The following is a 26,888-nucleotide window of genomic DNA, read 5'->3' as shown; positions in this document are numbered from 1 at the left end:
CTCTCTCTCTCTCTCTCTCTCTCTCTCTCTCTCTCTCTCTCTCTCTCTCTCTCTCTCCCTCGCTTCCTCCCCCTCCCCCTCTCTCTCTCTCTGTCTCTCTCTCGTTTTCTTTCATTCTTCATAATATAGAAAAATTGAGTTGTGAACTCTCTTTTATTAAAAATACCTCTACATGTGATTGAAAATTAATGAAAAGATTTATAGGCCACAGATTATTAGACACACATTTATCGATAAAACACGGTTCAGAATAAGGGCCAAATTATGTAGAAGGTTGCAAAATGGATTTAAATACAATGAAGTTGGTAGCTCACCGAATTATCAAAATTGAGAGTCGTTATTGGCGGGTAATTCTCCTATTATATATGCCCACTGTACAGATTGTCTTGAAATTCTTGATATGAAATCACATTTAGTGACGGAATTATTGATGAATATGGAATATGAAATATGGAATATGGAATAAATTTTTTCTTAGGGGAACGATGTACATAAACTCGTTGAGAATTATTATGTTTTGTACAATTTATTTTTCCACCATATTCGTGTATCATTTATAATTCACTTTTGTATTATCTTGTTTGCATCTTATTTTCTTGCTTGCATTGTCTTAGATTTTCTATTATTTATTCTCGCAATGATTACTTATCGTACATTTAAAAGTATTATGAATATTATGAATAGTTTTCTGAGAAGATTTAGCCTCAGAGCAGCAAATCAATTTCATTTTGTCGCATTTTCTCTACTTTTTCTCTCTTTCTTTTTCCCTCTCGTTGCCTTCTCCTCTTCTTCATCTTCTAGTTCTTCTTCTTCTTCTTCTTCTTGTCGACACTTCAATTTTCCGAGTTTCTCGGTTTTATAACTGTGTACCGTCACTGGGCATCCTCGTAATTCTTATTGGGACGGTCCGAAACATTTTTATCGCTATTTTATTCCGCATGAATCTCGATAGTGGTGCAAATAATACCGGCTCTCGTTCGCCTGGAGCCATTCACCGAGAAAATCTCGTTCCATTTTCTTTCGTTTTTCCAGCAATAAAGTTCTCTTAACGCGCGGCTTGCCGCGATACGTCGTCTCTCTAGCCGCGATGACGACGAGAAACTTGAGTTATAATTGTCACGGTAATGAGAATTAACCTGCGGACTATTTCTTGTGATTTTACAACGATCATATGTACATCGGACTCGAGTGTAATGAACGCAAACGTTCGCGGAGAAATGGTTCTTGATGGCTTCACGATCAGTTTAACAGACGTTCAGCATCCAGAATATAAAATAAACGATACGATAATATGATCTTACACGCGAGTGATTGTGGATATACATGTATCTTTGAGAAAGAATAATGAAGTTGCATAAACATTTAGATAAGAATTAAATGAGATATCTTCGATACAATTATCTATGTGTGTGTAGAGCAACGCTCTAGGCGCAATGTATTTCTCTGTCGCGTGAAGTGGCCATCAGAAGGAAATTTCCTTGAGCCACTAGCAATTTACGCGAATGGCCAATAATACCTAATACAAAAGTATGATATGACCAGAACATCGTAGGACATCGAATAAAGCTTGTAACGAGATTGAAGTTTTAATGTGCCGATCGCGCGCGCAATTTCGAACTTCACGATCGTCCTTTCCAATAAATACGTCCGAACGTGATGCGACGGCAACTGGCCTGTCTGTAGCCGGAAATCCGGCCCTCGGACGCGATTCCTCCTTTTACCTCGTGCCGGGAGGTAGGTAGGTAGGTAGGTAGATAGGTGTAGGTAGATAGGTGGTAGAAACGTCTCCGGTGTGCGCGCGGCATGCGCGAGCAAAAGAGAAAGAGCGCGAGAGCGAGCGAGCGAGCGTGGACGAGGACGAGGGTGAGGATCGGGAAGCTCGTGGATGTCCGTTCGTGCCTGACGTAAACCCCATTTCTACTGCGGACGTGAAGTGTCGGACGGACTTCGGCTTCGTTTGCGTGAACTCTGCCGGCGCAGAGAGAGAGAGAGAGAGAGAGAGAACTCGAGAAACAAAAAGCCCACCGCAGCGGGTCCGCGATGCCCGGTAACCCGATGGCGCCGTAATGGATTGCGCAGTCGTGGGGCCGCTATAAGGGTGTACACGGATGAGCGAGTCAATTTCGCGGCGCGTAGCCGCACGAGCGGGCCCGCTGCCGTATAACTCTGCCCGCCGTCGTATCTAATGCCGCAACGAGAGAGCGCCGTTCTATATCTTTCTCCCTCGCTCTTGTCTCATCTCGTCTCGTCTGGATGCTCCCCTTGGAAACCCCGATCACGGAGGCGGCGGCCGAACGCGGTGAATCCCCGCCGGTAATGCGAATACTTCGGGTACTCCGCGGTGCGGTTGCGAATAGTTCGGTTCGGCGCTCGTGAAACGAGACTCGCGAGAGAGGAAGAGAGAGAGAGAGAAAGAGAGAGAGAGAAAGAGAGAGAGAGAAAGAGAGAGAGAGAGAGAGAGAGAGAGAGAGAGTGAGAGTGAGAGCCCACCGATCAAGCGGGAGAGGGAAAGCGCGAGCGAGTGCGGTGCGGGCTGACTCGGTAAATCGATTAAAACAAATTCTGATCAGCGCGGATTCATTCGGTACGTAGAAGAATACCCGGGGGAGGGGAAGGGAGCACGTTCCCATGACGATGCCGCGGCACTGCGGCTAGACAGCGGACCCAGGCGAGATAGAGATATAGAGGAGGGAGATAGAGAGAATCAATTTCGAAGTGACGCCACGAGCGCTGATGCGGGATAATTTATTCCACGCATCAACCGCTGAATCGATCGGATCTCGTCACGCCGAAATGTACCTCCGGAAAATGCGATCGGCGAATGCGGGCGGCGCGAATGCGACGACTGCGGGGGCTTAATTCGTCGATACCTGAAGGGAGAGAAAGAGAGAGAAGGGGGGAGGGGGGAGAGAGAGAGAGAGAAAGCCTCTGGCTTCGATCCTGCCCGGCCTCGCCAACCCGCGTCTCTTTCTCTCTCTTGGGGATTTTCGCCTAGCGAGAGACCGCGATATTTCATCCTATTAACCGGGACGAGGAGGCGCTGGCGAAAAAGGCGGCACCTTCCACCCGCGGACGGTGCAATTTGTCGCGTAATCATTTTTATCGCGGTGTAATATCCACGCCGAAGGCGCGAACACATTTGCGGGGCCGTGCGGCCCGTCGGCGCGTTGGCGCGCGGCGCGAACGCTGCCAAAAGCGACGAGTCCGAGAGGCTACCCTCGCTAAAAATGTCATCTCGCTTTCGCAACGAGGGCGTCGCGCTTCCACGGGCGTCGCGATGTAATTTACTTTATCTGGAGAAGCACGCGCTTCCTAGATATTCTTAATGCTTATGGCTTTTGAATTGTCAATTCTTCAGCTACGCTGTGCGCGCGCGCTCGTGTGTATGTGTGTGTGTGTACGGCCAGCAATGGAAAATTCGATAGTAAAAGTAATTTTGATGAACACGCATCGTCCCAAAAAATCAAAATATTGAAATTGAGAAATTGGAATAATTCCTCGAAAAGCCGTAATACCGTAATACCGAAATCCGAATACCAAGGAAATATTACGAAAAACAATTCTTCTGAAGTATTTCAAATAAACTCATGATTATTATAATGTGACACAATCGATAATGGAAACTTCATATTTTTTTAAATTTATATTTTTTAAATTTTTGTATGTGTGTGTGTGTGATACAAATATACTATATATTGAATTAGTCCTTAAATTTACATCATACAATATTGCAAATTTTTATGTTATATTAATACAGCGACAAATTTATCAAAAGTTACACTCATATTTTCATATTACATTTTACACGACATATTTTACAGTTTTAATAATTTTTTTCATATTCCTATTTTGTCGTTCTCTATATGAAAGATATGAACTATAAAGGACGTAATCTTTACAAAGCGACTAGTAATGCTTCTAAATAGACTGTGTGATTATCACGACGAGAGACAATCAATAATGGAAACTTTGTAATTTTTTTAATTATATTTAGGAGATAAATATACTGTATTGAATTAATCGTTAAATTCACATTGTACAATAATAAATAATGCAGATTTTTTTGTTACATTGATACAGCTACATAAATTCCATAAAATTACACTCAGGTTCTTCATATTGCACGAAAAATTGTTTTGAGCATACTTTGATCAATCTTTTCATATTTCCATTTCGTCATTTTATGTGACAGATATGAGTGTTATATGAATCACTCATAAGAAACGCAAAATTGACTGGAGAAGTTGCCACCAAATGTAGGTACATCTGTCTGTCGAAGAACAGACACATGGCGGGGCGCGCACGAGACAATTTCAATATTTCGATAAAATCGTACTTCAGGAGATTGTCCGAATGTCGGTATTGCGACTCTTCAGGAAATTATCTCACTTAAGTTTCTGTTAAGTTTCGGTACATTTTTCATCGGAGCAACACATGTCCACCGTAATTTGACGTAATTTAAAGAAAAAACTCCAATTAAGTAATTTCTCCGTTTAGATTCGTTGCGTGAATTATCAACTATCATGCAAATCTTATCATTATCATGCAAATTCCTCGACTTCCTGATATCTTAATTATGCGTTTCGCATAATTAGCCGCTTCCTGTTACGAATGCAAGAGGAAAAACGCAGCATTCGATGTTGTAACGAAAATGCGTTACATCACGCGCTATTAATGAAAATGTCGGCGACGAGTGGTTAGTATGTAACGCGAGATGGAGATAAGACATCAAGGAAAACGCCAAATTACACGTGCGGGCTGCAATTTAACGCGCTACTTTGCTCGTAATTTATAGGTGTTGATGACTTCTTAAAAGTGCTTTCGCCGCTCAATTAAGCCGCGCGTTACTCATAACTATATACGCGTTTAAAAGTGATTTGAATACTTGATGACCTACCGCATCGTTTCAGCGCCGGCGCGGGGCGTGTTATATCCCATTGTGCCCGGCAACGTATTTACATAAGAAAACCATAGTGAGTGAAAATTTGTCTTGTAAGGGCGAGCGGAGTTAAGCAACGGACCGCGGCGGCGAACTCGGCTGGAGTGCGGTCGCGAGGAAATGCGTAATTATAATAATCGCTCTTGTTACTCTCGTTTCTTTTTGCGTATGCATATACATGCGATTGACTTGCACAGGAGACTCGCCATCCGTTCAGCGGCGCCGGCATATCGCGGCATCGGCTTTTTCGTTCATGAAACGGATCGTTAAACTTAGCGTGAAATCCCGACGCTCCAACGCGCACTTGGCGAAACGAAAAAAAATCTTATTACGCATTTTATTACTTATAGAGCGAGCGGCTGAGCGTAACGGGCGTATGATTTCTCTTTCTCTCCCTTTCTCTCTCACTCCCTCTCTCTGGTTATAAAGTAAATTTTCCCTTATTATTATTCTTTTGCTCGCATGTCTCCTTAAGTATATAATTATGTGCTACACAATAAAAAAAGGAAACGTTTGATGATCCATCAAATATCTATATTGATGGTAAATTTTCTCAAAGTGCGTTGAAAATATATCAATTTATAAAAAAACATCATAAATATACTATATCAAATATTGTACAAGATATTATTTCTTGTAACTTTATTACATTAATTATATGCTTTACTTTGTACGTAACTTTGTACTAACAAACCTTAGAGAGTGTATGTCTTAAAATAAATACTTTTCTCCCTCTCTCTCTCTTTCTTTCTCTTTCAAATAATAGTGTACAACCTTATTATAGCGTTATATCCCCCGCCCCACCTAAGGATGTGACGATGTACGGATATTATTTCCTTTTCTCCGTGTCTTCGCCGGGTATTGATCTCGGGGAAATCCCCGAGAATCGAGGGTATATATCGCGTCGCGAGAGGGGCAATGCGAGGTAATGCGGATATTACGCCCCTTTCTTCCGCGACTTTCTACAATTTGATATTTCGCTTAGCCGGGGCTCTACGTATGAACTTATGAAACGTTATAATCGTTGACGCGCAATAACAGCTGCGGCCGAGCCACGACCTCGTACTCGTTTTAGTGGCCATCGTCCTCGTCATCGTCGTCGTCGTCGTTGTCGACGACGTAGCCGTTTGAACAGTTTTACTGTTGGCAATAACAGTTTGGCATAGCCGTTCCTTTCGACCGACATCGTTTCGCAATTACTATGGTTTTTACGATTCGCCCGAGCAGAAGCTACGACCTTTGATATTATGCCTTCGCGCGCGCGGGCGCGGGTTGATTAAACGTCGGTGGAATCGACTGCGGTGCTGCCAGAGTTTTCCCCACGGTGGCGAAAATCGAGTAGCCGGGTCGCTTTAGCGCGACTTGCGACTGCGAGAAAGAGTGAAAGAAGAAAAAAAGAAAAGAAGGGAAAAGAGAAAAATCCGAGACAACGGCCACGAGTAATATAATAGCTTGGCACGAGGCAAGCCGCTCGAAGGCTGGCACTTTTGCCAATGGAAGGAGACGGTGCGCAAAAGTGCGGGCATTTTAGATGCTCTTGGCATCGCGCACGCGAAATCCCGCCGTCGTGCGCGATAGATCGTTACGCATTCGACACGGTCAGCCCGCGAATTCGTATCGCCGTGCGGAATGCATTTTTCGAGATGCGTTCGCGCGCGCAGTGATCGATCGATCGATCGATCGGGAAAGACACGGTCTAACTGAGACGGAATACACCGCCAGACGGTAAATTGCAGTTGCGACTGCGAAGTCACGACAAAACTGCTCGTAAATGCGGCGGAGGAAGCCTCAAAAGGCGGACGAAACCCCTAATTTACACGTATTAGCACAACCTACTGTCCGGTCCACCCACCTCCCATCGTGTGCGCGACAATCGCGGCATTAAGGTATTAAAGCTGATATCGTACGCGGTCCTCTCCGCTGACGAGATACCCGCGAATATTCGCGAACGACGTGACGCGACTGTCGACTATTGATGCGCGCGAAAGTGTCGCTTTGTCGAGTTCCGATTACCGTCGCGTCGTTAAATCTTTGCGGGATGAATCCGTTACTTTCCGCTGGGAATACAGCTCGTTCGTCGCAAGCTCGGCGCAACGAGAGAGAGAGAGAGAGAGAGAGAGAGGAGAGATCTCGTCTGGAATATTTAACGCGCCGAAAATAAATTAATTTGATTTGATTCCACTCTCGAAAATGACGTCTCGAAAAGTTACAATCAAGATGCCGCGTCGAAATTATAGTTTCGCATTAACTTTGCAAATTGTTATTATTTGTTATAATTTATGTCTGGAAATACTCGATAAACGCTAATAAGGATAATAATAATAACAAATTCTATCGAAGAATCAAAAAATGAAAAATCTGGAGATATAACATTGTTGTGTTGTTCCATCTTGATGATACATGGAGAGAATATTACAGTCCTCTTTTATATATGTTTATTTATTTCCTTACGAGACAGTTTCTTTTAAGAATAATGAAGAAAATATAAGAGTAAAAGTAAGATTAAACAATTATAAAGAAATTACAAACTTTTTTTTATATAAATTTTCTTCAATTTTTTTATATTTTCAGTAATGCAGGAATAGTCTGATAGGAAGGTCTTACTAAAAAAATAATTTGTATCGTAAATTTTGCTAGAAACAGATTTGCTAACAGTACATATAAATTCTTAAAATAAATATAAATATAAATATACACATATATGCAATAGGAGGATAATAAGCTACTGCAGAATGCCAATCTATTTTTCTTAATTACAAAGTTTTATACTAATTTTTACTATAAAATGTTTTCTGTGTACAAATTATTTAATATCGTTTTTTCTTTATGTTGAGTCTTAATCCTAGAATTCTAAAAACTCTAAAACCTTAAGAAGTTGCTCCATGCATGGATAAATTCTATCCAGCGCCTTTTCATTTACTCATAATTTTCGTGAAATAATTGAGAATTTATGAACGCTAGGACCGAATATGCTTTATTTATGTTCTCGAAGATATTTTCTCTGTCTCGAATTATCTTTAGAGAAGGACTTACTTTAAAATGTATTATTATATAATTTTATTGTTATATTTTTTATATTTATTTTTATATTATTATGTTTTACAAGTTTATATTACTTTAATAAAAATTAATGGGCAAACGAAAGTAAAACAACAAATTTTTCATTTCTTCATAATTGCTAACATTTTAAATAATTTTTAAATGAGTCGATCTTGGAAGTCTAAACATGGATAAAATTTTAAAAGAGAGTCCCAACTGTTATAGATCTTCGGGTATTGTTTTAATTTGTTTTTGTATACTTAGTCCGCTCACGTGCAAAAGGCAAAGGAAGACATTGAATTACGCGTCTTGTTCAAATAATATATATAATTGATAATACATATAGATATTGTCCTAATCATGTTGAAATCTTACAATGTTCAGAGGGTAAAAAAATACTCCAAACAATGATTAAAATTCAATGCTTTTTTCTCCACGATGTAGAAAATATCAAAGAATATGAATCTATCAATGTTTTTGCGATTCAATGTAATGTACAAAAATTTATAATAGAAAAACATATTTTTAAGAATGTTAACGTTTGAAAAATTGTATCTATGTTTAGGCTTCTAAGATCGACTCATTTAAAAATTATTTAATATGATATAAGATGTCAGTAATTATGAAAAAATGAAAAATTTGTTGCTTTACTTCTCCTTATTTACTTATGTTTGCCCATTAATTTTTATTAAAGTAATATAAACTTGTAAAACATAATAATATAAAAATAAATATAAAAAAAATATAATAATACAATTATATAATAATACATTTTGAAGTAAGTCCTTCCCTAAAGATAATTCGAGACACAGAGAAAATATCACCAAAGTAACCATTTATTGCATCAAGGTGAGATACGAACCTATACAATGTCCTCCAAGTTCCAATGAATTTATAGAATTAATGTGGAAACGAAATTTCGACTCGTGGGATAAGCCGGTTATCTACTCCAGCAAGTTTTTCGAAACTGAGCTTACACGACTCTCTCGACATAAGCGGCATAAGCGTGTATTAATTTAGACATTGTTCCGAGCAATTTTGAGATTATCGCGAGATAAGGAAACATTAGTCGGGATACAACATCTGCCAAGAACGTACTCGCGGTAGACATAGCGCGAACGCAAAAAGCACGGAACGCCGGCTCTCTCGAGTGTTTCCAGATCGCAAGAACTGCTAGGAGCTAATTACTCTAATGAGTTTCACGCGGCTTCTTTTTCCAGGAAACGCCTTCCTGGTGAACGTGGCGCTGGCGGACCTGCTGGTGACCGGCCTGATAATACCGGTCTCGGTGATTGTAATCCTGGCGGGCCACACGGAGTCCCTGAGTACCTGCCGATTCGAGTGGACCCTCGAGGCCCTCTGCTTCCTAGTGACCGTACTGACGCTGGCCACAATCGCCGCCGAAAATTACGCACGTCTGTGTCTGCCTGAGAGGTACAGTAGAAATGGACAGAGAGTGAGACTGAGAGGGAGACCCGCGTGAAAGGGGTGTTCCCGCAATTTAACGCGTCGACTGTCACGTGACATCACGGTCGTGTCTCATTCTGCCGTCTGTTTTATCCCCCTTTGTAGCTTCCCTTTTGTAGCTTCGTGATATTCGAGCCTGGTGTGTATAACACGAGGAATTGAGAGGTTCCGTCTGAGAAGAACAGCCCGACTGCAGTTAGGTCGTTTCTCTATTTTTACGTATTTTCCGATTGCTTGCATTGTCGGTCACGTTCAGACGAGCTATTCTTTGTCGAAAATATACTCCTAAAATTTGTAGAAACGAGGTATGTACTTTGATGTCACAGCGAATCATTGCTCCCAATAAAATCGAGGATGCTTCGAAAATCTCGAAGACGAATGCTGGAAATTTTCGGAGCCAAAATCTCTCGAGTGTTCTTGGTTTACAGATTTTCCATTCATATTTATGTTTAATGGCAAAAATTATCTCGATTATACGCAGATTATGTACAAGTGTACGTAAATTTTGCAGCGATTTTACCAATCGATTTGTAAAGGTTGTACCTCTTACGAGTGGTTCACACATGATACTCCATTGTTTATTACATAAGTTCATATCAATAGTCGTTACTTAAAACTTGTTTCACGCGAGGTACTCAAGTCTGGAGTTTAATATTTGAGTGCTTTATTTTAATTATATATAATATACGTAACATTATGTTTGTAATCGCGAGATTCAGCTGAGAAACTCGCATCGAACTTTAAATTAGAATCTAAGACCCATATTAGTATTCATTACTTGAAAGTGTTTTCAAATAAGATACTTTTATTCAAAGTGAGACCCAAGTTTTTCAATTGAATTATTATACATGTGATATTTGTATCTATGATCGCGATTCAACTGAAAAACTCTCATCTAACTCTATATTTAAATCTGAGCATTTCACTTGAGACGAATTTCAAGTAATAACTATTAATACGAGCCTGAATTCTTATAAGACAAATTTCTAGAGACAAATTTCAAGTAACGACTGTTATTATAGATTATAGAATGACAAAATGGAGAAGTACGAAAGAAATTTTTAAAATTTGCTTAAAACAATGTAGCATGAAAATCTGTTACGCAGAATGTAACATGAAAGTCTGAATGTAACTTTTAGAAAATACAACAAAAAACTTACATTAATGTATGAAGTTTAATGATTAATTCAGTATATTTTCTTCATAAATATAATTAAAACAATTGTAGAGTTTCCATCATCGATTGTATGTGGCTCACGTGATGATCACGAAAGTTTGTCTAAGAACTTATCAATTTACCGTATTTACTAATCAATTTGTAAAGATTGTATTTCCTTATATCTCTTTATATAACAGTTATATTAATCATCATAGGATAGCGAAATAGAAATACGAAAAAAATCATTAAATATCATATTATATTCCTCAATATAATATGTCATGTAAAATGCAATATAAACTCATACAATATAACTTTTTATACATTTTTTACTGCGTTAACGGAAGATTACGGAAATATAACGGAAAATTTATTATATGATGTATGAATTTAATCATTGATTCACACACATAATACATTTATCTTGTAAATTTAATTTAAAAAATCAGTTTTTCCATTTTCTCACGTCGTGATAATTACGAAAGTCTATATGGTGTTATTAAAAAAAATGCAATATGAATTAAATTAATAATTAATATTGATTTATTATATAATTATTATCTTAAGAAAGACACAAAAAAATACGTATTACTCTCTGATATGACTGGAATACTTTCTATTTTTGTGTTGGACAACGATCAGCGATAGCGCGGAATGCGACGCGCTATTTAATGGCGTCATAATTTCGAACAGTCGCGAGCGAAATGCGCGATATCACTTTCATAATGCGGTGGTTACTCAATATTTTATATATTTATGCGTTTTCTAGGCAATACGATTATAGCGTTCCGTAGCGCGAAAACACAATTCTAAAGTAATGACACACATTGTATCTGGTCCGGCACCATTTATATGCAAAACTCCAACTTTCTATGCAAATTCATTTGCTGTGACATTTCCATTTGCGCATAGACACAGTTCCGGATTAAAATGTTTCCTAGTTTGGCTTTCATGACGCGCCGTCCGAATGCGTAATAATACAAGCCCCGTTTCTCGTCCCGCGCGCCCGCGCGTTCGACCAAAATATCATATTAATTATCGCTCATGACTTCTCGCGCGTCACGATTTATATACCGCGGGTGTGGGGGAGGGAGGCGCAAAAAAAGAACTCCTTCCCGCGCGCGACCGAATACAAATGGCCGCGCATCCGTCCCGCGTGTTAACGATTACACAGCCGACGGAGCCGCCGCCGCGCGATGTCGCAAAAATGAAGCGTCCCTGGTAGCCCGCCGAGCGGCAGATTGATCAGCTTATTGCGAAAATAGTAGGCAACGGTGCTGACCTTTCGTCTGACCGTCGGAATGGCGCGAATCCAACTCTGGACACGAACGGTGACCCGGTGTGCCCGATCAATATTACAACCCTGTAACTGCCACTGCTCGGCCAGACGAGTCTGCTATTACCGTTATCGCGTCGTCTCATCCGGAATATCTTTTTTTTTCTTTCTCTCTCTTTTCCCTTTTTTTCTTTATTCCTTACCGATGTCGCGGGCAACTCGCTCGCGCCCGTGCGTCGACGGGCCGACGCGAAGGAGACGGGGAAACGCGTTGTCAGCGACAGCGGAAACAGGAGAGCCCATCCGCCATCGAATTAAGTACCGGCTTCGGCGATCGAAAAGATATAGCAGACGTGAGCGGCGGCGGCGGCGGCGGCGGCGGCGGCGGCGGCGGCGGCGGCAGCAGCAGCAGCAGCAGCAGCGGCGGTGGCGGCGGCGGCGGCGCGATCAATAGTCGCCAGCAGTTCCTGCGAGTGCTGGGTGCTTTTTGCTCGCTAACGCGCCTCGATTTCTTTCGCGCCGCGCCACGCCGTGTCGCACCGTCGAGAGGGTCCTTTAAAGCATCGCCTTTAACCCACGCGCTTTGTTTACGAGGTGGCGCTCGTCGGTTACTAATTGAGCGGTCCGTTTCCGGAACAAGACACGAGCGTGCCCGTTCTTGCTCTCTCTTTCCTTTTCTCTCTCCCTCCTTCTCTCTCCCTCTCTCTCTCCCTCTCTCTTTCGGTCTTCCGCTTCGAGGGACAGCCGTTACTGATGTACGCGGTGTAATCGTTAACAAAGTTTGTTATTTGTCCCGCAGGGTGGCATGAAAAATGGATCGAACCCTAGGGGTGCCTCGATTTGTCGGGCCTCCGCAAAAACTAACAAACTCTCGCTCGCGCAAAGGCCGGCGAAAAAGGGGCTCCACTCTTTTGGCTCGGTAAAAAGCGGCGGGCTTTTTAACGCGAATTTTACCGGCTGCGGCCGCGCGGCTCTCGATAGCCGAATAAACAACTTCGCGCAGCGCCTCGCTTCGGCCGGTTAATCGAACCGAATTGTTTGATATATCTTCCGAAGGGGTAATATTATCAATCTCTCTTTCTCTCTCTGTCTTTCTATTTTCTCTCTTTCGATTCGGACGACACGACATACCGAAGAAATTGCCGGCGACAGCGCATACACACACACATCAACTCCATTAGAAAGTCGAATTGCCCGCCGCTCATAAATCGCTCGTTCGCGCGTTCTCAATTTCAAAACCGCGGGATCCCGGGACACGTCTTTCACTGAAACGCAAATTACGCGAGGGATATAGCCGAGTCTGTTCGAAGAGCGCGTGAGAGAGTAGGAGGAGGAGGATAAGGAAAGACGGACGTGGGTGGAAAAGGCGCGAGAAGGATCAATTTTATCCTACAAGAGAGAGAGAGAGACAGCTACTATACGTGAGAGAGCCGATACGTGAGAAGATGGAGTCAAATCCATTTATGGTTAGCGCGCAAACAAGCTCCAAGGCTCATCAAACTGCCGCGCGACTACCAACTAACAATTTGCCTTAATAAACACTTGCATTATCCCGTGCAGCGCGGGATTGTCTCCATTTCCATGTAAATAATTCACTTCGATCAAAGGCGCGAGGCTATCTGCTTCTTGCAGGCGGGTCTTCATTTGTGGCGCGCGCGGTCTCGTCGTAACATATATACCAAAGGCTGCGCTTGTAAAGCTCTTTGGTCCCCGGTGGCCTTACCGCCGTCCGCGACAATAGCGGCCGAAAATTACGCCCGCTTGTGTTAACTGTTTGCCAGCCGAAAGATAAAGCGAGTGTAGCGGCGATCCCGAGCAATCGATACCACGTTGCTCCGCAATTCCCCACGCATGCACGTTCTTGTTCTGTTGCCGGGGCCGTTTTTGTCCTAACAACTCACTGCGATACTTCCGCTAACGACTATCGAGAAATTTATATAACAATTCTCTGGAAAGGAAAAAGGAGAAACAAAAAAAAAAGAAGAATACATACGTAATATCGCTTCCATCCGTTTTTGTGGCGGTGGATCTCCGCGATTCAGCACTAACAGTCGTCACTTGAAATTTTCCTCACATGAGATACATCTGAATTTGAAGTTAGATTTGAGTTTTTTCTATCTGAATTATATAATATATGCGACATTACATTTGTAATCGCCATTCAACTGGAGAATTTGCATCTAACTCTAGATTCAAATTTAAAAGCCGTATTAATAGTCGTTGCTTGAAACTTGCCTTAGGTAAGATTGCCTCAGATTTGACTTTAGAGTCAGATGTGAGTTTTTCAGCTGAATATATGCGATTACAAATGTTATGCTGCATATCTCACATAATTTAAATAAGAGACTCAAATCTAACTCTAAATTCATATTTCACGTGAGACAAGTGTCAAGTAATGACACGGGCCTAAGTATCTCAATTGAGATAAGTTTTAAGTAACGACTATTAATACGGTTCTCGAATTTGAATTTATGTGTAAACACGAGCTTTTACCTGGATTCGCGATTACAAAATGTAATGTCGCATACATCATGTTTCAAATAAAAAAAAAAAAACTCAAATATACATAACTTTAAATTCCACGATTTCAAAGTAAAAGCTCCAAATATAATTCCAAAAGATCCGAATATCTTACGTGAGACAAGCTTCAAGTAACGATTATTAAAATACAGATCTCAATGCCGCCGCTAACAGTCGTGTAGTAATTTTCAGGGCGAGAAGGAGGGTGAGGAAGTATCGTGCATACGTGACATGGAGGCCTCTCCTGCATTTATTCTATTAGAATTTGATATCTTCACTAGCCGGGTGTTTCTAAGGCAACACCCTAAATACACTGATACAAGCAAGCCGGGTCATCGTTCGAGTACATGGTCGAGGTATCGCCAGTGGCGACAATAAAGGGAAGAAAATTATGACCGCGCCTGTTTACCGGCAGAAAGGTGAAGCGCGTTGGACGGGGAAATCGATAATTCTCATGCTTCTTAAAACCGTTTTCTATCCGGTTGCCTCCGCGCTCGCCGCTCAATTTGCTCATAATGCCGGAGCTTAGATACTTTTCCGGGCCGGTGAACGTAAATATTTTCGGGCTAATGTGTTTAGAGTGCTACGACTAATGCTATTATAACATTGAAGAGAGGAAACGATAATGCCATAATACGCGTCCGGCCAGATCGCATCGCTCGTGGTATCCGCGCGGTAAAATACCTCGCGATGGTTAACGTCGTCGGGTGGATGTGGGCTGATGTAAACACAGCGAATAGAGTAGAAATCAAATTACTGTTATCAGTTTAAGCCATCGCATATAATAGCGCACAGCGACCAGTGCTTGGAACTTTGGGTTTGATGTTGAAGTGCTTCCCCGGTTCTCTATCAGCGTCACGATCGAGTTCGTAATTTCGCATTCCGGGCGACGTTCTCTTTAGCTTGAATTACCGGAATCCGTAACCGATAACGTACGATCCTCGAGGGAGACGACGATGACGATGAGAACGACGACAACGACGCTTTTCATACACACGCGAAAAGTTTCGCGACAATACGGCGTTACAGCAAGTATTTTAACCGGCCGCGTCAGAAGAATCACAGCGAACACGTGGACTCGGGGAAGTTTCCTCGCATTGTAAACGAGAAATCGTCCGCCAGCACCGCTAACTCCGTAACTACCGACTCGTTTTTCAAGCCCCCTCGTTAATCCACAGACTAGTACGACCAACTCCGTAATTGCAGTCGCGGTGTATCACCGGGAGGGGGGAGGAAGGGAGAGGGGAAATATTTTCTTTAATTGAATACGACCGTATAAGAAACTCGGGACTTAAACAAGCTCGCGATGCAATTAAGAGGAAAACATCCATCCACGAGGTTACATATTATCTTCTGTTATTCCCTCGAGAATTATCCGCTGATGTACGTGGTGTGTGCGCGCGCGAGTTCGCGTGTATGCAATGGTAACCGAGCTGACGACGTCTTGACAGTTTATATTTACGCGCCTTCGGAACGTCGTCTCGATTACATAATTTAACACATGGCCATCTTTATTTATTAATATCCGTAACACGCAAGACTGCGAGACGACAAAAACGTTTCGTTGGAACGAGCGAAAAAAAGGCCAATAGTCGTGTCTCGCGTTCTGGTGTCGTGACAATCGAGAAACCTCATACCTGGATAGACTTTCATGATCATCACGATGCGAGATGATGACGATGGACACTATATAAACTTTTCATTACACTTATGAGGCAAATCTATGACTGAATCCTGTACTTTCTTTCATCGACAAAAGTGACTTATATATGTGACTTATATATGCCTTCTGATTGGCTAAAGAGTACATCTAGAAGCACTTTTGTCAGTAAAAGGAAGTTCGGAATATTCGGGATATTTTATGGAATTTTATATATATATATATATATATATATATATATATATATAATCATATTAAATTCATATCATACAATAATATAAACTTTTTGTCATGTTTTTTTTTATCATATTGGTGTAAATAGTAATTTAATAAAAGTTACTCAGATTTTCATACCATTTTCGCATTATTTTTTCATATTATATATGTATGTGTGTGTGAGTAGGTAGATAATTTCCTCTACACTTATCGACACTTATAGCAGTACATCTTAATTCCGCAGGTACGCCAGCCTGACGGCATGTCACGTAACGTCCACAATCATCGCCGTGTGGATGATTGCCGTGATCGCAGTGGTCCTGCAATCGTTCCTGAATGTGGGCCCCGATTTTTGTCGCCGCAGGCTCAGCGGCATCACGATGGAGCAGGTGATAGGCGCGAGTGTGCTGGTCGGACTGCCCGCTCTGGTGACGATTTTCCTGTTCGTCAAGCTGGTGATATGTATACGACGCGCCACACGGGGCTCGTACAAACTGCCGGCCGCCACCTCGGCGGACTACGAGCTCACCAAGACGAACATGTGCAGCTACTTGATGTTCGTGGTGTTCTGGCTACCGTTCGGCTTGGCAGTCTGCATCAACTCTTTCATGCCGATTAGCTCCCGCGTGCTCTACAACCTGGCCTGGTTCGCCCTGACCAAATCTTGCTTCAACTACATCCTCTACGGCGTGGCGGACCGCCACTTTCGCAGCGCTTACGTCAAGCTCTTTCATTACTGCTGCTGCAAGACGGTGAGCTTCTCGAGGAGGCCGCGCGGCGATGTGCGCCTCAGGGTGCACATCATTCACTCGTACGCGAGCCCGGCGTCCTGCCGTCAGGCCGGCGATAGGCCCAATGGTCGTGAGATCCACGAGCTCTAGAGTATGGTCGATACGACGAGACGGGCGCGCAGGATCGCGGCATCGAGCGCGAAAGGGAACGCTCCCGATGAAGATGTTTTAGCCGTACCGCACGACGCGAGCTTTCGCGACCAAACAACGCTTCGTTTTTGCGAGGCCGGCCGGCCGTCGTCGCGTCGACGCGCAAACGACGCCGTCGCTCACCGGGAGGCTACCTATCCGGTATGGCCTTACAGGGAGTATTAATTGGTTTGTCTCCCTCGATCCTCACGGCTCGTCCAACTATACCGACGGAATTATTCTTACGTTGGCTCTTTTCGTTTTTACGGGGATGCCAGAAGCGAGTCCTTTCAGGCGAAAACCACCGGTCTCAGCATGGTCGGAGAGACGTTGACATCGTCGCATAAATCTGCCGCGCTGACGGATATATATCGCCCGTTTTCTTCTAGTCAGTCTAATCTATCCGCGGGCTGGGGTTATTCTTCAACGGGATCGTTAACAATGGCTTCCGCGCGCGCGATATTATCTTCCGCAAATTAATAAACCCGAGGGAAAACATCGGCTCTAAGGATGTCTCGCGTGACGTAGCGAACGTCGTCTCTAATAGAAAGTTGTCCGTTTGATGATGAATTCGAGGATCACCGAGTTCGGGAGAGGGACGTACAGAGTCCGAAAGCGTGCATCCAGCACTTCCGACGCCAATACGAATGGTTGCCGTCCAGAGAAAATGTTTGCCAAACGGTATCTACGGATTTTTGTGCATCACGATCCTGTCGGAGCTCTCGGTATCACGCGTATCAAGCGAGTCAGCGAAATGTCTCGAAATTACCGCTTGGATCGCAGTCCTGATCACGAGAGAGTCGAAAATGTCCGCTGATCAGTTTTTTTTGTAGCCCGACAACGGCAGGCTACTTCTGTTCCGCGAGCGAGACTGCGTCGTGGAATTCACCAGCTATTCCCAGTCAGAGTTGCAATTAATTAAATTTTTCTCAATTTAATGATTAATTTCAACGATTATATTTCAATTCGACTTCAATTGACAATTGATTCGAACAAAATCGATCAAAGAATGTTTCATTGGCGATTAATTTCCACGAATTCAATCAAAGACTGTTCAATTGACAATTGATATGATCAAAGGGAACAAAAAATCGTTCAATTAAAAATTAAATTTAGCATATTTCAACTAAAAGCCGTTTAATTGACGATTGAATTTAGAGAATTTAATTGAAGGCCGTTTAATTGAATTACGTGAAGGCTGTAATTGACAATCGATATGAGCAAGTTCGATCGATTTTCAATTTAATCGAAATTCAATCAATTTCATCGAAGAATCAATACTCAACGTTATAATTTGTTACAGTTTTGTGCATAATATTCATACCTGAAGGGATTATCGTGGGAAAAGGGGGAGATGTCATGGAAGATGCTAATGATCGAAAAGCGCTAAGTAGAACCCACGTTGAGGGAGGGAGGGAGGGAGGGGGCACATATCAATCGTTACTAAGCAATGTTTGATCGATTGAATTTGCTCATATTAATCGTCAATTGAGCGACCTTCAATTAAATCTGCTATAAATTCAATTAAACGGCTTTTAATTAAATTTATTTAATTATTAATTGAGCAATCTTTAATACCTCTCGCGCTCATATCAATCGTCAATTGAACAGTCTTTAATTGAATTCGTTGAAATCAATCGTCAGTCTGCGATTGCGAAATTGTTGAAATCAATTGTCAATTAAACGGCTCCCAATCGAATTAGGTCATATCGATCGCCAATTATGCACGATGATAAATTGAGAAAGTAATTGATTACTCGTGACCCTATTTCCCCCAGTATTGTCGGACTTGACGTTTTATTTTCAGATGTTGTGCATTTTCTCATTTATCGCGAAGCGTCCTTTTTCGGCGGAGAAGCGGGAATCCCCTCTGGTTTCCGCGAGATACCATCTTGTAGCAAGGGGAGACGAGTGTCTCACTCGCGACAGCATTTTATCCGGCTGCGAGACAAGACGCGAGACGCGGGCCAGAGGGAAAATAAGGTTTTCCCAATCTCGATTAAATTTCTCGACGGAGCTTACTGGCATTCCGCGATGGAAGGGGAGGCCGCCGGCCGAAGTTATATGCGCCCGCGCCGCCGGGAAGTAATTTACGCCGGTGCACTATAAGTTCGCTATGTGTGTGAGATTTAAGCTTAACGAAGACGCCAGCAGCGTCGCGCGCGCGCGCGCGCGAACACCACATCCCGAATTATGGCGGCTGTGCTGCAGCAGCAAGTCGGCCGGTAGATGAAAATGCCGTAACGTTTAAAGAGGTACTTGGCGGCGCTCATCATCCTCCAAAGTTAATAACATCTCGGTAACGAGGTGGAAGTCGCGTGGATCGGCTAAGAAGGGGCGATTCGATGATAAAGATGGCAATAAAATTGGTTAAAACTTTCAGTACTTGGCTCGCGTGTCGATCTCGACGTTCGGCAATTTAGCGAGATCCTGTCAAAAAAGGCAGGGAAAAGCAGTTTCCAGTCATTTATTATGTAAATCGAGCACGGTCGCTTGCAGGAAAGGTACTTTCGATCAAGGGAGGATCAAGGCGTGAGCCAAGTACTGTAATGGCTGACTTTATTAGCAAAAATACGTAAATTTTAAGGATCGCCTTGTACAGGCCGTTCCATTTTAATTGAACACCTCGAGCATCTCAAAAACAAGACAATACAGTAAACGTGTGTCAAGCAAAAATTGTATAAAAAGGGACAAAAGATAGTGATATTCACTTGATCTCAGAATGAACTTGAGCTGTCGACATCAATTTCAATTTTTTAAGTGAAATCTCATGTGGCTTTCTTAGCGAAACAATTCTTCCTTAACGAAACAATTCTTCTGATCATTCTGTGTATAAAGGAACTGGAATAAAATCATCAAAAAGTGAATATTTTCCGAGATACTTTTCATTTTATTTTGATATTTTTTAGTACAAGATACAAAATATTTCGCGGAATATTTGTTTTTTCATGACGTCACTTTAACGCTTTTGTGTACAAAATGACTAGAGGAATTGATGTGTGTATGTATTATAAAAACCATATGATTCCGTTCAAAAAATTAAAATTGATCTTGGCAGGTCTTTCCAAGGTCATTTCGTGGTCAAGTGCATATTGTCATCTTCTTTCTCCCTTGGAACCAGATCTTTGTTTGGCACACTTTTTTCCATAATATCTCGTTTCTGAGATATAAGAGGTGTGCAATCAATATGAGATAAATCGACCGTAAGATTTCTTTCGCTAAGGAACGCGACGGATCGACAAATAATGAATCCAACACCATAACGCTTACGTAAGCGCGTAAGCACATTCGCTCCTTCAAAATTGCATCGTCTTGACGGGCACGTTCTCACGCGTCTTCCAGCAAACGGATTATATCGCCGTTCGCGCCGAAAGTGAAGGTCCGTGTGACACGTTGCCTCCCCTCGCTACTTCATTTTATAAATTTACATATCGCACGAAGCGTGATTCTCGATTGAAGTAACCAATTGCGTATTTTGGGTCTAGACATATCTGGCTGCGACTAATCGTCCTCAGTCATCAAAGTATCGAGGAATACCCAAGTCGAAATTCTAATCCAACTTTGAGTCTGAATTTCTAACGTCTGTGTCCCTGTGTATATATAATACACATGGGAACTGAAATCCTATTTAGCGCCTCTAAAATGGTAGGAAACGCACAAAGTGCTACTTGTAAGTTCAGAAGAGGATCTCCCGGCAAGGTTAGCAGATCAAATAGAATTAACAGAGGTTAATACAAGTTTCAATGTACCAGCTAAGGTAGGCGTTAAACGGAATACTGAGGTCGAAAGTAGGATCAAAATTTCGACTCAGGTACGCCGCGGTGCTCATTACTGCCCTCGTGACCTTGAGATACAACCGAGAGGCGTCCACGTGTAACCTGGATTTAACGAAAAGCGTGAGAACTCACGTCCGATAATACCATATCGACGCGAAAAACGCGAACGAGATACGACGAGCGGGAAGAGAGAGAGAGGGGGAGGGAAAGCGAGGGGGATACGCGGGAGATTAACGCGAGGACACTCGTGTCTTGGTGCGATTCGATCGTCCCGAAGCTCCTCGCGTATTTCGTGTAATCGGTCGGTGAATATTGTCGTGCCAATTATTCTGGAAAACGACGCCATTCTTCAGCCCGGCTGGGTAATTTGTTACGTAGCGTTCGCTTCGCCGTGTCGCGCTCCTCGGGACGGTGCGCTGTTTCAGGGATCGCGATTTATTTAGTGGCGTCTCACTGAAGGACACTCGCTCGAGTGACACCGGTATTCGTTCTACGCGAAAATGCGCTCGCTCCGTCCACACACGCCAAGCGCAGCTGCGATCGCGAGTATCGGATTTGCGCCCGATACTCCCCGGACTTGTTTCGGCAATCCATTCCGGCGTTTTTCGCCGACGGCCCTGAGCGGTCGTCGATTTGTACTTTGCATTTTTTACTCTCGTCCGCGAATAATTTCGCGTCTCGGAGCGAAGTCGAGTCTGGATGATGTACCGAGTAGCTGAGTTAACGCGATCTATCTGAGTTAACGCGGATTTCATTTGATTGGTGGATTCTCGAAACAAGAGAGGTGTCTCTGTAACGCGTGACGGGATTTCAGGCAACACACGTCGCGCGCGCTAATATTGCACAAGGAACGGCCAATAATTTTTTATCGGGCACACATCGAACGGAGCAAGTTCATCTTTGTGTCTTGGTACAACGCACTTCACACGATCGCGGCTTCGATTATCGCTAATCGTGTACTCGAGCACATATCTCTGTCATGCTTTACACTTCGAGACTTACTCTATTGTATATACGTATCTTTACCGATTAACAGTAAGAAGCGCGTGGCATTATCGCGCGTATCTGTGTGAAATGCAAAGTGGTCGGCTAACATCGCCTCTCACTTGCATTTCCGTATCGTCGTTTAGTTGATAACTCTATTTACGGAAGTCGAAGTAAGCGTATGTAAAAGATATGTATGTACCCTTCTTAACCGTATGACCGTATATCCAAATGCAGTTCAGTCTAATTCGTAATTGTGCTGAAAAACATCATAATCAAAATGTAATGTCGACGGTGTCGTATGTCGTGTGTCTGTTAGAAAAATAAGAAAAAAAAAACAAGATAATATAGAAAGTAGTCACGTGATACACGCTCATATGTGTGTGTGTGTGTGTGTGTGTGTGTGTGTGTCTGAAAATTTCCACGCGAATCTCTGTGGAGCATCTAATTGATAATGCGCTATTACACGCTCGACATCTCGAACGAGACGTGTAATGGAGCCGTGTATCCGTTGATCGACAAACAATAATGATGATCGCGTTACGACGATAAGCGTCGGGTCTTTTTATTCGCATATCGGGGGGCAGAGGATATAAAAGTGGTGGAAGGTGCCTCGCGTGACACGGAGCAATGTTATCTAAAAATTTATGATCCTCGCGTGGACTTTAGGTTCAACAATATTTCTCCGGCAAAGAGAATCTCTCCACTGCGACTAGTAGTCCTGCCCGGTGAGCTACTCCTCCCGTACTAATCAAACTTTTTATCACGATCATGATTTTTATCGAACACTTTGGGACCGGATTTTTATCGCAAACGTGTTCTCGAGAGGACGAATAAAACATTAATTAGCGACGTTCGTTAACTCGATCGAGAGAGAGTGTGTGAGAGAGAGAGAGAGAGAGAGAGAGAGAGAGAGAGAGAAAGAGCGATTGAAGGAAAAGTAAGCTTTAATACGCGATGTGTGATATCAATTTCGGAATTTACGATACCAATTACAATAACTAGAGACTTGAGGGTGTCGCAATTCGGCCGCGAAATTTGCATGAGATCCACAAGGGATTCTGGTTACTCCCAACCAACGAGGTGGCATCTTCGTGCAGCTCTACTGCGGTTATTTTGCGAGAAACGAGGCGAAAGAGAAAATTAAAGGAGAGAATTTCTAAATGAGAACTCGAAACTCTCTCTAGAGAGAGAGTCTGTTAGTGTGTAACCGTGTATATGTGTGTGCATACGTGTACGCGCGTGTATGTGTATATATGTCTAGTACGAGACGTTCATTTGTTCTTCTCTACGTGGGCAGTGTATGATGCATTTTAACAAATTACGATGGATATATGAAATTACACGACTGCATTCCTCTTTAGATTTTAGACTCGATTTTAGATTCCATTCCGTTTGATTTTTGCGTATTCGATGATAATGAACTGAAGATTTATACTTGAATATACGAGTGATAATTTGATTTGAAGAATTTCACTGTCTGATGAAAGTCTGTCTGTTTGAGTATTCTATTATTACTTAATAATCTGACGTATAACAACGGTAGAAAACAATATCAGCTGTATCGATACACCGAGTTCCCGAAGCAACAATGTAACTCACGCGTTACTCTTAGTTCGACAAACTGGATAGACACTTTGTAGTGGCGGAACTAGATGCGGTTTCTAGGAGAAGCGAAACTATATCGCGAAACAAAATTCCACGAGGTGTGAAAACGATGAAGACTCGCGATTAATTTAAGTAAGTCAGGAGAGATTAAAACACGGAGAGAATTTTATGGCAATACCTACGAGAATTTTTAAGAATTTTAAAAATTTTGAGAAACTTTAAAAATTTTAACAATTTTATAGTAAAAATTATAATTAGAACTTTTTAACCGAGGAATAGATCGACATTCTGCAGTAATTATATTACTATCCTTTTCATACGTATCATTTATATTTTAGAAACTAAAATGTGTTACTAAAAAAGTTTGCTATGTTTCTAGCGAAATTTACTGAGTTTCCTAGCAAGACAGACCTCGCTAGTAGTCTATTCCTGCACTACCAGAAATATGTAGTAAAATTGAAAAGAATTTATGCAAGGGAAAAAGTTGTAAAAATAATAATTGAGGTGTTTTAACCGAGAAATACATTGACATTTTGAAGGAATTGATTATCCTTTCATTTTTCGCACGTGCCATTTATATTTCAGAAAGTTAAATATGTTGCTAAAAAATTTGTTATGATTCTAGTGGCAAATTTACTGAGTGGCAAAATAAGTCTCATTGACTCAAGTCTATTCCTGCACTACTAGAAACATAGTAAAATTGAAAAGAATTGAAAAGAATTTTTATATGAAAAAATTATAAAAATTATAATTTTTTAACCAAGGGAAATATATAAATCGACATTCAATAATAATTAATTATTTTTTCATTTTTCACACGTACTATTTTTATTTTAGAAAATATGTTGCTAAAAAATTTGCTATGTTCCTAGCGAAATTTATTTTTAGCAGTAGCAAAATAGACCTTACTGACAGTTTTTATTCCTGCCACACTCGAAACATAGTTAGGTTAAAAAGAGTTTACATGGAAAACGAAAAAAAAAACTATAATATTCTCTCCGTGCACACGAACAAAATCAAATATCTCGTTCTTCCTCGCAGAAAATTCTCTAGTTTCGCCATCTGCGTTTCGAGATTTATACAAATATAATTGCGCACACGTGTTATTCATTGTACATAAACTCGCGCGCGTCTTACGACTGTATTTATTAATTGATAATTACCGCAACACAGCGTGTCTCGTGACTGTGTGTATCTATAATGTCGTATTTTACACGCCTTCTGTCAATCTGTGATCACACTTTTAGGTATGATTGTTCGGCCGGAATTACGGTACGGTATGCGAGTATGCGCGTGAAGTATCGTAAAATTTTGCACACATCACCCGAAATTTAGCTCAGCCAATTCGATTATGCGAGATAATGCTCCCGCGGCGCGTGTCCCCGTAAACGAAATTAAACGTAGAAAGCGACGTCTTGTCGGATCTGATGGAAACGGTTTTGATATTCTAAGATAATCGTCTTACAAAGTGCTAAGTTCGGCTACCAGCGATTCGCGGACGTTGTGTGCAAAATTTGAAATTGAAATTTAAGCGTCTTTCGCGACGGGAACTTTGATAAAACAATCCGGCGAGTGGTCGCGCGTTGATCAAATATGCGAAGTGGAGGGGGAGAGGAGGGAAGGGAGAAACATTCGGCACGGCGGGAGAATTTGTCAAAAGTTCCTTGCCGTCAAAATCGGGTTTTCGAGAAACGCCGAAAGAGAGAGAGAAAGAGAGGGGGGATGGCGAATGCCGCTGGCGATAGTGTTTGAGAAATGGGACCAGGAACTAGCTTCTCGTGACTACTTTTCCCGACTGTACTCGTTTTTTATTGTCCACTTCGTTCATATCCGGGACAGCCCGCAACGGGAACGTGTATCCGAAGATCGCGTGTACACCGTCTCGCGCGTCCTCGTCGTTTCACGATCTCGGGGTGCGCGCGTGCGCGCGCGAGACTCGCGCGTTCGATCGAGCATTTCTCCATCGGTGTACAATGCCGTAACAAATTTGCAAGTTCGAGATAGGGGAAATTCGTAGTTAAATGGCTTTGCTTGAACGTCTGCTTCGCGTACTTGCCTTAGCGCTAACTCGCGAGTAAGCACCTAAGTTAAGTAAATATCCTGTCTATATACACGTACGCTGTATCCCTGAATTGTGCGTATATGTGTCTATTCGCCGCTGTGTGTGTGTGTGTATGTATGTGAATGTGTGTGCGCGCGCGCGCGTGTGTGTGTATGTACATGTGTGGTGCGTGCATGTGTGTAGGCGAAAACGCGCGCGCGATACGTAGCTATGCGTTTCTGAATGTATTTATTGATATGCGTAGGAGAATATTGACGAGATATGAATGTCGGGTATGCGGGCGAATAGGAAGATCGACACAGGCACTACATGCTCCTCCATATACAATCCGCCCCGCGATGCCGTGAGCATTGCATACGATCGCGTCTTGTAAAATTTCCCCTAATCAAGACCTGCTTCGTTATCTATCATCTTGTACGATTCACCGCGAGCGAGATGCGTAAATTCCCTCGCTTTCTTCGAATGCTCGCACGCCACGTCGAAATAAGCGCTAACTATTCTAGCTTTTATGCGGTGTCCGTCCACGGAATAGCTTTTTCTACCAGAAATGTATAGCGTGTATTTTTGTTTGCTATTGTATACTTGATATTGTTACATACGTGTATATATATATATATATATATATATACATATATATATATATATGTATACGATATATTAATTATGTAATGATATAATTGCTACAAAAGTGTGACGACTATGATTTGATAAAACGTCAATCACGCACGGAGAGAATTTTACCAAGATTACTGTACTATTTTTTAATCAAGGAACAGAAATTTTGCAATAATTAGCTATATTTTCACTTGATATATACTAATGATATTTTACGAACTGAAATGTGCTATCAAGGATTGTATTAATAGTCGTTACTTGAAATTCCTCTCTGGAAACTTGAGATATTTAGATGTGAGCCCAGAGTCAGATGAAGGTTTCCTCAGCTGAATCGTGGTTGCAGATACAACGCATATATCATATGATTCGACTGAAAAATTAGACCCCAATTTTCAACAAAAATTCTAAGTATGAGACAAGTTCCACGTGACAATACAACTAATACAAACTTAAAACATTTGCTGTGTCTCTAACGAAATTTGCTACACGGAGGTTAGTACAACATTTGGTTGTACTAACGTGACGTTTGGTTTCAATAAACAAACCAGCGCGTTTTGATTGTAGGACATATAGAATTTCTGATTTTTACACTGAAAAAAAATATCTGAAAAATAAAATATATTTATTCGATGAGTACTAATAACATA

General features: G+C 42.0%; 1 protein-coding gene across 4 annotated transcripts in view; it reads left to right on the top strand.

Moving 5' to 3' along the window:
• LOC116848021 (melatonin receptor type 1A-A-like) overlaps positions 1-26,613 on the top strand; it is a 276,163-nt gene extending 249,550 nt beyond the window's left edge. For all 4 annotated transcript variants that reach the window (XM_032823723.1, XM_032823725.1, XM_032823726.1 and 1 more), the window contains 2 exons: positions 9,199-9,412; positions 16,521-26,613. In XM_032823723.1, coding sequence (XP_032679614.1) covers positions 9,199-9,412; positions 16,521-17,157 — 851 coding nt within the window. In that variant the 3' untranslated portion in view covers positions 17,158-26,613. The remainder of the gene's footprint in view (positions 1-9,198; positions 9,413-16,520) is intronic.
• Positions 26,614-26,888: the final 275 nt, after the last annotated feature.

Source organism: Odontomachus brunneus, unplaced genomic scaffold (genome assembly GCF_010583005.1).
Source record: "Odontomachus brunneus isolate Ranch 3 - 2012 unplaced genomic scaffold, Obru_v1 Obru_scaffold_087, whole genome shotgun sequence".
Lineage (NCBI taxonomy): Eukaryota > Metazoa > Arthropoda > Insecta > Hymenoptera > Formicidae > Odontomachus > Odontomachus brunneus.
The sequence above is the reverse complement of the archived record's forward strand: the minus strand, read 5'-3'. Positions and strand labels throughout refer to the sequence as shown.